Source organism: Thalassophryne amazonica, chromosome 16 (genome assembly GCF_902500255.1).
Source record: "Thalassophryne amazonica chromosome 16, fThaAma1.1, whole genome shotgun sequence".
NCBI lineage: Eukaryota > Metazoa > Chordata > Actinopteri > Batrachoidiformes > Batrachoididae > Thalassophryne > Thalassophryne amazonica.
This window is the reverse complement of record NC_047118.1, coordinates 9,682,295-9,695,373: the sequence shown is the minus strand read 5'-3', so window position 1 is coordinate 9,695,373 and position 13,079 is coordinate 9,682,295. Positions and strand designations below refer to the sequence as shown.

The window sequence follows — 13,079 nt, the reverse complement described above, 5'->3', positions numbered from 1 at the left end:
AGAAAAACGCGGATGAAAAGCTCACAGCCCGCTTAAAGTGTGTAGTTCAATCGAACCCCGACCCCCTGCCCACAGACCAAGTTTAATGCTGTCGACCCATAATGCAAAAATAATAGTAACGCACAGTGACTTGGAGAAGTAACTTTAATCTGATTACTGATTTGGAAAGATTAACGCATTAGATTACTCGTTACTAAAAAAGTGGTCAGATTAGAGTAACGCGTTCCTGAGTAAGCGTTACCGGCATCACTGAAAATTATGTCCTTTTACACCGTAACTTCAACCTTGCTTTAATTTTGGCAACTTATATTCATCTTAAGCAAAATAATATGCAGACTTTGAAGAGAAAGTTTAATTTTTGGTTGATTTCTGACGGATATGTTTCATTATCATTTTTATTATTTTACATATTGTTTTATATTCCATTATGATGATGACGTGTGTATATGCGGTGGGGAGGGGTGTGTGGGATGAACCAGCGGTCCATAGGGGCGTTTCCGCAGCCACGCCCATTTGCGCGTTCACACTTACGCCCCGCCCTGGCGTACGGAGCGCGCGCGCGCGGCTGTGCTGATGAGGAGTCGGACTGCTGTGTCATTGTTCTGAGACAAACCCGTGCTCAGCTCCTCTGCAGCCTCACCGGTAAGCCTCGTCTTTTCCCCCTCCACAGTCTCTGTTCTAAATTCGCCTTTTTTGAAAGTGCGAAATTTGACCAAACTCGTTCAGAAGCGGTGTTTGTAGCTAGCTTAAAAAGGGCGCGGGTGTGTTCGCGTGAAGTTGTGTTCACGCGCCACTCCCTGCCCGCCCACATTGTGTGTATAAAATAAATAAATAAATAAAATAAAACGCTTAATGTGTGCGAACTCCTCTTGGCTTACGTTTGTTTCGTTTCCGCTAACGTGGTAAGTAAACCTCTGGACGTGGCCGCGTTAAAATCACGCACAGTCTGACTTAATTACTTTCGCGTGCACATCTGTTGTTGGTGCAGCTTTGTCACCGCGTCCCCTCGTGTCTTATGACACCGTGGCTTCACAGTTATCTACTCATTAATCTGAGAATAGCGTAGGGGGGAATCGGCGATCTGACCCTTAGGTGGCGCTGTCGTGTGACGTGTTAAATTTTACTCGTGCACATTTTGCACACTACCCTTTGCAGTAATTAACGTTGGCACAAAAGCTGTTTCTTTTTGTAGGGTACCACAGATGACAGTCCTCACAGGCCTTTTTTTTTATTGCTTAATAAATGTGGCTTTTGTTTTTGCATTATTGGATGGCAGCAAGGGTGTGTGTGCATTTTTTTTTCTCTCTAATCCAGTGGACTGCTATGGTAAGCATCATGTTTTATTGTGCTGTCCTCTGCAATGTTTGCTCTAGTTTCAGCATGTGGTTGTTGAGGGAGGTGTTGGGCTTCAGACCAGAAGATCCTCAGTTCAAATCCCCACCTGACTGGAACGTCACTAAAGAGCTGTTCCAAAAATAGCCTCTCAGGTCCTGCAATGGTGCCAGGCGCACGGATAATGGACTTTTTGCAAACTCGTAACCACCACGCAAATGCCTCTAAGCCGTCGCAGTAACTCAAACACAAACTGCGCCACGCTGTTGCTAAATTTTGAACATCTTGAAATTAGTGCCACGCTCAGAGAGGAGTCTCGTTAACTGAAGATAATACCTCTAAGAGCCACTCTGAGCTGCTATACTGCCACGATAGTTCACGAAACCAAAAAAAAAAACAGGGTGCGTGGCTCCTTCTTCATCCTTCATTATTCGGTGGGACCGCAGGTTAAGGGCCCTTGAGCAAGGTCCTTAATCCCCTGTGTAGTGAGCGCCTTGTATGGCAGCACCCTGACATCGGGGTGAATGTGAGGCATAATTGTAAAGTGCTTTGAGTGTCTGACGCAGATGGAAAAGAGCTATATAAATGCAGTCCATTTATCATTTAGTAATTTTTCTAAAAGTACTTTTATTGCCAAATCTGATCTACTTCACCTGTTTTTCATGAAACACTGGTCAGATGGCAGGTGATCCACAGAAGATGCACAGAAGGAATGGTGACCTCACATAAGAGAAGTAAATAATTTACAAAATACACAGATATCAAGGATTACAATTAGGGATGGGTATCGATAAGATTTTATCGATTCCACTTCTCGATCCAGTTCCTAATTGATGCCGCTTGTGAATTTTTTGTGTACTAAAAGGAGGTTTTAGAGGTTTTCAATGGCAGCGGGTCAAACAGCTTTTTCTTATCATGCACCCGCTCTGCGGAACGGTCTTCCTGCGACCGTGAGGCAGTCGGAGTCCATGGACATTTTTAAGTCAAGACTTGAAGCCTCTTTTTATTCTTTCTTGTGAATAGTTTTTATTTTTTTAATGTTTTAATCTGTCTTCTTTTACTTCCATTTTTAATTATGTATTTGAATTTTTTTTTATGTTGAACTGAGACAGCTTTTGTGATTTGGCGCTTTATAATCCAATTAAATTGAACAACATTTTGAGTCTTAAAGTAGATAAATATGAAATTGGTCACTGGATCCTTAAACTTTGGACATAATACACTCTACATGATGGATCCTTGATCTCTGGACATAAATAGAAATAAACAATCTGTAGTTTTTGTCAAAACCATTTCCTTTCAGACATTATTGGCGTGACTGTCTTTCCATACATCTCAGCTGAGCTCTTGCAGCTGGCTGTGCTGCACATCAGGATGTCATTTATAAAGAATGCAGGACATCTCATTTTGGGAGGGGAAAAAAGTTTTAATCGATTGTAGTTTCTGTATTAAGTTTGTAAGATGTCATTGTATTTAAAGCGGCAATTTGTTTTGAAGTTATTAATTCCGACCAGACTCTGTCTCTGCAGAGAGCCGCGCAGCGTTTGAAGCTGTGCCAACGGAACGGAGGATGCTTCTCGTTTCTTGACTGCAACAAGACAAGAGTCCCAGTTAGTGACTTTAATCCACACAAAAGTGACTCATGATATTTTAATGGCTTTGAGAGGGGTTAAGAAGCGGACTTGCCATTTCTGAAGAGTAGCGAATCAAAGAACCAACGAGCTAGTGGATTGAAGCATTGTTTCATTGGTTCACACTTCAAAGTGGTGTTGTGCTGCAGAAACGGTTTACAGAGCCTGCAGCGGCTCTGTAATCAATGTAGAGGAATGATAATTTTCTTGACAAACACCCTCAAAAACAGCGGCTGCTCTGAAGGACCAACAAGGGAATTGTTAAGCAAAAAGGCTATTTATCGGTGGATCGAACCGGTTCTCGATACCCAACACTAGTTATGATTTGTAAAACTGAAGAACTTTTTTTTCAGTTAAACCATTAACCACAGATTACTTTCTGTATAATTAGTGTGAAAAGTGATATAATTGTGTATTGAATTGTGATAGGTGTATTGTATCATGGCGCTGGTATATCATTATATCCCCAATTCTCTTTGCAAATAGATTTTCTTTTTTTGGGGGGGGGTATAAGAATCTGTTGGTGCATCTTATATAGTTGTAAATAAAACTTCTCAGTGTGGTGGATTATCCACCATATTGTCATGTGCTTGAAGGAAAATGATCAGACGCCTTCAAGGAGAGAGAACTGGATTTGATCTGATTGGTTTGAGGATTGAAACAATGGTGGCAAAGGAAAAAATAATTCAGGTCCGTTCTCTTCAAGGAGACACAACTGGACACTTACTGCATCATATACAAATGTTGAATGGTATGTTACAGCTTTTATCTCATGAAATATTCATACCATTGAAAGAATGTAAAAGCATTCATATTTTGTTTTATATAATAGCTAAAATAGATCCTTGTCATTTGATATTTTATTAATTTATAAACGGAAAAGGGACTTACATTTTGGCGTTCCACTGCTGCTTAACAGTCCAACACTAACTTTAAATAGGAGTCCAAAATTGTGACATTGTAGTCTGCGATGTTGTGCACTGACTTTGTGTCCGCCAAAAAAGACTTTGTGTAGTTCCTCAGTCCAGCGAAAAACCATGTCAGCTTCTTATACTAATAGCTCTTCATGACGGCTTACGGCGAGTCAATGTTTTTGTGTGTCAGAAGAATTAGCACCGTCAGTTAGCTCCTTCAAATCATTGTCTGTCAGCAAAACAAACTCTGCATGTTTAGCTAAATGTTAGCTAAATTTGCTAAATTTTAATATGGAGGTCAGTGGGATTGTGACTGTTTTGGAACTAGCCTCAGGCGGCCATTGAAGGAACTGAAAGATTTGCTGTCTGTGTGCCTCATTTAATTCTACTGGAGTTTGGAGCTTGCTCGACACAAAATTCCACCAAAGGGCTATATGTTCACCGTGATCTTCTAAAAGCTGAGTACATAAGTATGCTGTGTGACTAAAGAACAAAATGTGGAAGTCAGTCAGAAGCATAACAATATCAGTGATCATGACTCCTGATCCATGAACTACTTCTTCTTTCATTTTTTTTTTTTCTCTTGAGGTCTACTCTGTTTCCAGATTAACTGACCCACCCCAAAAATTATTGTTTTGCCAAAAATTTCAAGGCAGCTGCTTGTTTTCAGGTGTGCTGTCCAAAATCTGTTGAGCACAGAGAAATGGACAAAGTAAATTTTAGATGGGATACACTGTGCCGACTTCTTTTCAATCAGGTGTCCAGATGACTCTGGTATGTCTATCTATATTTGAGCAAAGGCTGGTCAGAAGTCGACGACATCATGGAAAACTGTGGCACTGATGCCATGCCAATCGTGCACTCACAAAAACAAGAATCTGGCTTGCAGAAGAATGGCAGCAAGTGTGCTCGACCAAGACAAACTGAAATCGGAGCAAAATGCCAACTTGGACCCTGTGCTGATATGTAATGGCTGATATAAATTATGTGATGGTTAAAAAAAGTTACTTTTTTTCCTGTTGTCTTGTCACATGATTTTTTTTTTTAGTACTTATGCCGTCTTCTACTGGCATCAGGAGATGTTGGATTGGTGATCTAGTAATGAGGTGCTAACATGTCTTAGCTCATGTGCAGATGCACCAAATTCTTATTGCACAAAATTGCAGGGTCCTCTGCTAGTCAAACTTCAACATGGGCCAAGTTCGTGAAATCTGATTTGTCTTAGTTCTGCAAAATAAATGCTAAAGGCAGTTCCAGCATCCAATTTATGCAAATTAAATTGAATTAGTAGTTGTCATTGAGTTGAAGAGCTGCAGAACACAATCTTTGATTGAGCTGTGCATGTGGCTTAGCCTATTTTCATGAGTGAGGTTTTTCCTAAGAAATCTGCGCTGGTCCAAGGAAAATTTGCTTCAGAGTTGAACGAGTTGACGCGTGAGTTCAGGTTGGAAATGCTGGTGCATGCTTTGCACACTGGTGGTAGTTTAATGGGAATTAGTGAAATGCAGTTAATCTTGTGTCTGTAGTCATGGAATTCAGCTTCATTAAATTAATTACTTGTCTGCTGCTGCTACCAGCATCAGCACCTGCTGAATGTCTGTAAACCAGACTTCTTCAGACACAGAGCTGGCCATAAAGCTAATGGCAATAAACATCTTTCTTATATAAATTTTTATTTTTTTTCTAATCGTTGAACTAGTGTTGGCTAGGTGGTTACTTCCAGGCTGGTCTGCTTGGGCGTATTCCATCCGTGATCTTACATTATTCCATAATGTGGTGGATGCAGTCGTGCCCGGTGTCACAGACTGACCCCCCCCAAAAAAAGTCTGCCTGCCTTCACTGCGCAGGCACTGTGGTCCCAAATCGTCATTTGGGACCACAGCAGCTCGTCTGACTCTCTTCACCCAAAGGGAGTAATGTGATTATTAACCATCAGATGACAAGGTAAAACCTTTTTAAATGATTCTAAGGTCAGTTTTAAGCAGAAACTCTGACGTTTTGAAATGACTGACGCGCAGTGAACGCATCAGCTAGCAGCTTGTGTAGCTACGGCACTCTGCTCACTTCATCCATCTTTCATGAAGAAGTAATGCTGAATTTGTGGAAATGGTTGTACAAAAGCTTCAGATATCAGTTACTGAGATGACTGGAGTGCAGTTTGAAGCAGAACGGTGATAATTTGTGAACCGCGGCTAATGATGCATGCGCAGTGAAGGCAAGGCGGACTGATTTTTAGCGGGACCATTCGGTCTGTGACACCGGCACCAGCACTCGCTCCCTGAGCTACAGTAAAGTACTTGTACAGAGTGACACGTTTTAGCTGTTGAAGAACAGGACTCGTTTTCACTGACACAGCAGTGCTAATATTGCTGTTTGTTTTACATGCCATTTGAGTCTGATTAATTCAGATAACACTTGTAATATAGTCGGGTCTGGCTTTGCACCACTTCCTGCCTGACGAGATGAAGGGTGATGTTGTAAGAGGTTACTGAAATATCTGCTGCTTGAACGGTTACGTTCTTCCAGAGCTTGACAGTCAACCACAGCTGTCCTTGGATTACTGACAAACGACCAACAAAAAGTCACCAGGTGACTTAAATCCCATTTCATAAACTGTACAATCTTTTGATATATTCTTAGAATATATCAAAAGATCAAAATATGTCATAGAATGTCTATGAAAATTAACTCCATGCTTGGTGGTTGAACTGTGGTGCAATGCCACGGTAAAAGTTGGGGGGGGGGCAAAAACAAAACAGCAGTACAAAGGAGTTGTCAGGATACTAGAATTTCAAACTCTATCAATCTTCTTTCTTTTTCAGCTGCTCCTGTTAGGGGCTCCACAGCAGATCAGTCGTTTCCATCTCACCCTGTCCTCTGTATCTTCCACTGTTACACCAACCACCTGCGTGTCCTCCCTCAGCTCATCCATAAATGTCCTCTTTGGCCTCCTCCTCCTGCCTGGTGGCTCCATCCTCAGCATCCTTCTCCCTATATACCCTGGGTCCCTCCTCTGCACATGTCCAAACCATCTCAATCTTGCCTCTGACTCTGTCTCCAAACCATCCCACCTGAGCTGCCCCTCTGATATGCTCATTCTTAATCCTGTCCATTATTGTCACCCCCAAAGAGAATACTCTTCAATTTGTGATACCACAGGTGTGGGGGGGGGGGCAAAATTAAGAGGCATTACAATCGGTAGCATCAGTGACAACACTAAGTTGACAGTCAAAACAAAATACAGTAATACAACTGAAGATGTCTGTATATGACAGGTTATATAGGTTGTGCACCCCCCCAAAAAAACAAACTTATTAGCAGCTTAATTGTGCTCTTTTGTAAAGACAAGAAAGCTCAAATTTTACTGCGTGCATTCATATTGTTTTGAGTTCATAAAGTGAATGCAGTTTTTGGAACTTGGAAGTTGCCAACTTTTTTTTTTCCTCCTTTCAGCCAGCTTTCATTTTTATTGCAAACCATAAAAATGTCATGGCTGGCTGTCTGAGTCCACCGAATGTTTTAGTGAGGTGCGACAAAGCGCTGGTTTATCATCCGCTTTGAACCAAATCAGTTGAACCACTTTATTTTTTGTGCTTGGAATTTAACAGCAGTTAAATGAGGGTAGCATCTGTATGTCTGCAGCGGTGCTGTGTGCACTAACTGGAATAGGTGCAGATGGCACTGTTGGTATTGATGCTGTTGCAAATGAGTTTTTTTTTTTTTGAGACTCAACTCTCTGAAGTATTGATCTGGCTGTTGCTACAACCTTTTTAATGGTTTGCACAGCTAATCTGTTTCTTTTCTCTGCAGGTGCATGGTATTTAACGAGTTACCCCAGCCATGGATGCAGAAAAGAGTGGTGACATTTCAAATGTGCCAGACGCTGCAGCGCAGCAGGAGAGTCTAACAGTAAACGAAGTTGCATCAAAACTGCAGACGCCAGTAGAGCCTGAGAAGTTATCAGCTGCTGAACAGACTCAGAATTTGGCTGTTACCGGCGATAAAGAAGTAATGGAGGTCAAGGACACCCCGATCAAACAAGCGGAATTGATCCCTGATACAGTGGCAGAATCAGATGAGTCGTCTAAAAAGGTATCTGGCCCAGTTACAGCTTTAAGCACAGAACCAGAAAACATTCATCCTGTGCCAGAGAACACCCCAGAACATTTGGCCCCGCCGACAACGTTGGCAGCGAGTGTCCCTGTACCAGCGCCAGAGAAATTGGCAGCGTCAGTTCCAGAAGCTGAACCACTAGTGCAAACATCACCTCAACCAGCCACATTGCAACAGCCAGTAGAAGCCAAACAAGCAGAGAAATCTGAGCCACAACCGCAGACCGCAATGGACTCTGTGGAACAGAAGTCTGAAGAAAAACCAGTAGAAGGTTTGCTTGAAGCTGTAGCATTAAAGGAGGAATCAGCTGAAAATGTAAATATGAAGCCTCCTGAGGATGAAAAGAAGTCATGTGAGTCAGATGTGATTAAAGAAGCTGAGCTTTCAGCAGCTGAAGGGGAAGTAGTGAAATCTGAGCAGAAAGAGTCTAAAAAGGACACTGTCCCCTCTTCTGGCTCCTTGTCCTTTGCCCTCTTGCAACAAGAAAAGACCAAAGATGCCCTGCGAACCTCCCGTACACTCGTTGTCCTCCGAGGCCTTCCGGGCAGCGGTAAAAGCTTTTTGGCTCGCACCATAGCTGAGGCCTACAAAGGCCAGTGCTGTGTTCTCTGTGCCGACGACCACGGTGTGAAGCCTGAGAACCCAGAATCATCTGTGGAGGGTTACAAGGCTCTGGATGATGCTGTAGCTGCCTCCTGCAGTGCTGGAACCGCTTCCTCGGTGATAGTGGTGGATGACACCAACCACACCCATGACAGACTGGCCCGATTCTGGGAGATTGCAGAGCAGCACCGTCTTGTTACAATCTTCTTGGAGCCGCGTACCGAATGGGGTCAAGATGTCTCGCAGCTGACTAAGAAGACCGGACGGGGACTCAAGGATGCCCAAATGCAAGCCATGAAAGGTCAATTTGAGGAGACATCCTTTCCTCTTTACTTTGGCTGGTTTCTTCTCTCCACAGTCCAAGACAAGGTTGGGTGCACGGCAATGGACTTTTTAAAGACGCTGGACACTTTGGAGGCCTTCAAGAAACACTTGAGTGACTGTGAGTGACTTTTAACTTCTGTCATGTATTTACACAAGTGACTAAGAGTTTGAGGAATTTATTCTGAGGATGGTAATTATTAAAAAAAAATCCCTTGTATGTCTGAAATGTAACTGATCTTTGTTTGTCTGTAGTTACTGGGAAACCTGACGAGGAGGTGGATCTGGAACAATATTTCCAAGCAAGAGGGCTCTTACATTGCACCACCAAATTCTGCAACTATGGCAAGGCAGAAGGTGCCAAAGAGTATGCAGAAAACCCAGTGAGTTTCTAATTTAACGAACCACTATTACAGCTTTTCATGGTCATTTTCATCTGTTGCGACTGCCGTTCTCAGGAAGGACATCCTGTTGTAATTGTGTGTGATCTTTGTCTAGTCTGTTGCAGCTTTGTATGGTTCTGTATTCGAGCTGTCTCTGAGTGCCCTCTTTGTCACGCCTCGCACATTCGGTGCCAGAGTGTCCCTCTCTGAAGAGCAGCTCCTGCTGTGGCCTAGTGACGCTGAGAAGGAGGTGGCAGCCGCCGTCCCCGCAGCTGCCTCCCTGCCTCCGGGAAGCCGTGCCCACATCACACTGGGCTGTGCGAAGAATGTGGAGGCAGTCCAAACAGGTCTGGATCTGCTTCAGATTCTAGCGATTCAGAAGGATGGCCAACAGGGGGAGCAGGTAGAGGAAATGGAGTTGGGATCTCTGACCTACTATGGTGAAGGGAGGTGGATGCTCAGTCTCAGAGAGCCGATCTGCGCACTGGCCTGCTTCTCCAGCTTCTATGGGCCCAAAGAGTGCGAGCAGCCCAAAAAGGAACCAGAGAAGAAAAAGAAGTTGAAGTGTATCGTACTCTAAACGGTGTTTTGGAAGATTGAATACAGATTAAGGCTTACTCTGAAGGTGTGTTTATGCAGTGTTTGGGGTTTCAATTACAGTCACTCTAAACCCACAAGCTGTGCCTTGTTTAATACTCTTTGCACCACGACCTGAGATGCCTTCAGTCGGTTTAGGCTTCTTAAGCTTCAGTCAGTCACAAGTCATTAGCAGAATTACAGTGTCTTGCAGTTCTAGGCTTTTAGTAGTAAAACATAATCTCTCATCTCCACAGTTCCTCTTGAAGTTGCATCTTTTGGCTCCTGCCTTCTCAGTGTTTCTGTATTTAAATGTGAATCCATCAGTTAGGTACTCTGATTGCATGCAAACTGGGTTTAACAGTTTATGTGAACACACTTCTGACTTGCAAAAAATAATAGCATTTCTTCTGACAATTATGTACTTTCTATGACTTGGTTGTGGAAAAGTCGTTCCTGTGTGTGCAGCTTAGAATGTAATTGTTAGCTAGCATATGAGCTAAATTGTGTTGGCATGAATGTCAAGTCCATTGCAAAATGACTGCACTGCGTCATTTCAAAGGGATTGAGTAATTGGGAATTTGTAGCAACAGCTTGCACTTAATACTAATGAAATGCTGTGAATCCAAACCTGTCTATTTTGGGCCATCTTTTTGTACTATGCAAGAGTGCACCATCTGATCGCCCTGATCCCTGTTTGAACAGTGGCACTTACGATCACGTTCTTTCCTCTGACTATAACTTTTGAATCTTTGGAGGCTTACAATCTGTAGCTCATAAGTCACTATTTTTGCACTTGTTTTGTACACTCAATAAAGGAACAAGCTTTGCTTCAGTAATGACGTTTTGTGTCTTTTTGTAGCTGACAGTGTGAACCAGTAGAGGGCAGCAGCAGTGTCATTACTGGAAACCAGCATGGGTCATTGGAGGGTTTTGAATTCTCAATTTGCTGCTGATCTATTTAAAAAAAAAAAAAAAAATCTTAAATGCATCAAGCCAGACTTTCATTTTGATGACTTGATGCCACAGTTGTATCAAACAGGTCTGTTGAGGTAAACAATGCATGAATCAAACTTTGTAGAATGATCAGCCTGATCAAGAGGAAGAATTTAGACAAAACTCATAAACCACCTGCTGAAGTACTAACCTGTACACTCATTTTGATTCCGATCTACGGTTGAGACTGAAGTAATGGTTGAAACATCGTTTAGGGATTTTAGGCAAAACTACATAAATGTGTCTATCGAAGTTGTGCTTTCGGTGAAAGGCATCCTTTCAAGCTAACTGAAAAACTGAAAGTACGTGTTCTTACTATATGGTCAGATTAGACTCTTGCTTGCTTCGACTGGTGGTTGGCTCTCACTGCGGTATTGTATCACTTCCTGTTCCGGAGCACAGCGGTGTTTTGCTGTATCTTACCTGTTTAATCTGCGCAGTTAGATTGATCTAGATAACGATTTGTTTCACAATGTAATCTTCACGTGCCTTAACTGAATCACCTCTAAATTATTTACACATTATTCACTTTGTGTGTTTTTAGGAATCCGCTAGCTTAGCGTAGCTACTAGCTCTTAGCCGGTTTAGCATGGCGGCTTCTGTCTCTCCCGCACTTTTCTGCTCTGGGTGTGAAATGTTTAGTTATTCCTTGGCCTCCTTTAGCAGTAATGGTACTTGTAATAAGTGTAGCTTATTCGTAGCTTTGGAGGCCAGGCTGGGCGAATTGGAGACTCGGCTCCGCACCGTGGAAAACTCTACAGCTAGCCAGGCCCCTGTAGTCGGTGCGGACCAAGGTAGCTTAGCCGCCGTTAGTTCCCTTCCAGCAGATCCCGAGCAGCCGGGAAAGCAGGCTGACTGGGTGACTGTGAGGAGGAAGCGTAGTTCTAAACAGAAGCCCCGTGTACACCCCCAACCCGTTCACATTTCTAACCGTTTTTCCCCACGCGGTGACACACCCACCGAGGATCAAACTCTGGTTATTGGCGACTGTTTTTGAGAAATGTGAAGTTAGCGACACCAGCAACCATAGTCAATTGTCTTCCGGGGGCCAGAGCAGGCAACATTGAAGGAAATTTGAAACTGCTGGCTAAGGCTAAGCGTAAATTTGTTAAGATTGTAACGTCACGTCGGCAGTAATGACACCCGGTTACGCCAATCGGAGGTCACTAAAATGAACATTGAATCGGTGTGTAACTTTGCAAAAACAATGTCAGACTCTGTTTTCTCTGGGCCCCTCCCCAATCAGACTGGGAGTGACATGTTTATTCGCATGTTCTCCTTGAATTGCTGGCTGTCTGAGTGGTGTCCAAAAAATGAGGTGGGCTTCATAGATAATTGGCAAAGCTTCTGGGGAAAACCTGGTCTTGTTAGGAGAGACGGCATCCATCCCACTTTGGATGGAGCAGCTCACATTTCTAGAAATCTGGCCAATTTTCTTAAATTCTCCAAACCGTGACTATCCAGAGTTGGGACCAGGAAGCAGAGTTGTAGTCTTACACACCTCTCTGCAGCTTCTCTCCCCCTGCCATCCCCTCATTACCCCATCCCCGTAGAGACGGTGCCTGCTCCCAGACCACCAATAACCAGCAAAAATCTATTTAAGCATAAAAATTCAAAAAGAAAAATAATATAGCACCTTCAACTGCACCACAGACTAAAACAGTTAAATGTGGTCTATTAAACATTAGATCTCTCTCTTCTAAGTCCCTGTTAGTAAATGATACAATAATTGATCAACATATTGATTTATTCTGCCTTACAGAAACCTGGTTACAGCAGGATGAATATGTTAGTTTAAATGAGTCAACACCCCCGAGTCACACTAACTGCCAGAATGCTTGTAGCACGGGCCGAGGCGGAGGATTAGCAGCAATCTTCCATTCCAGCTTATTAATTAATCAAAAACCCAGACAGAGCTTTAATTCATTTGAAAGCTTGACTCAGTCTTGTCCATCCAAATTGGAAGTCCCAAAAACCAGTTTTATTTGTTATTATCTATCATCCACCTGGTCGTTACTGTGAGTTTCTCTGTGAATTTTCAGACCTTTTGTCTGACTTAGTGCTTAGCTCAGATAAGATAATTATAGTGGGCAATTTTAACATCCACACATGCTGAGAATGACAGCCTCAACACTGCATTTAATCTATTATTAGACTCAACTGGCTTCACTCAAAATGTAAATGAGTCCACCCACCACTTTAATCATATC

The 13,079-nt window shown here is 42.8% G+C and overlaps 1 protein-coding gene across 1 annotated transcript; it reads left to right on the top strand.

Annotated features, from left to right (window-relative positions):
- The first annotated feature begins 539 nt into the window (after positions 1-539).
- Positions 540-10,252, top strand: cnp (2',3'-cyclic nucleotide 3' phosphodiesterase). The gene is made up of 4 exons (XM_034191416.1): positions 540-642; positions 7,688-9,035; positions 9,170-9,297; positions 9,413-10,252. The coding sequence occupies exons 2-4, from the start codon at positions 7,718-7,720 to the stop codon at positions 9,875-9,877; spliced, it is 1,911 nt and encodes a 636-aa protein (XP_034047307.1). The 5' UTR covers positions 540-642; positions 7,688-7,717; the 3' UTR covers positions 9,878-10,252.
- Positions 10,253-13,079: the final 2,827 nt, after the last annotated feature.

Bases quoted from the DNA above. Each gene is read 5' to 3' on its own strand.
- cnp (XM_034191416.1), top strand. From the start codon at position 7,718: ATGGATGCAGAAAAGAGTGGTGACATTTCAAATGTGCCAGACGCTGCA. The intron at 9,036-9,169 runs GTGAGTGACTTT...GTTTGTCTGTAG, and splicing joins CAAGAAACACTTGAGTGACT to TTACTGGGAAACCTGACGAG. The intron at 9,298-9,412 runs GTGAGTTTCTAA...ATCTTTGTCTAG, and splicing joins AAGAGTATGCAGAAAACCCA to TCTGTTGCAGCTTTGTATGG.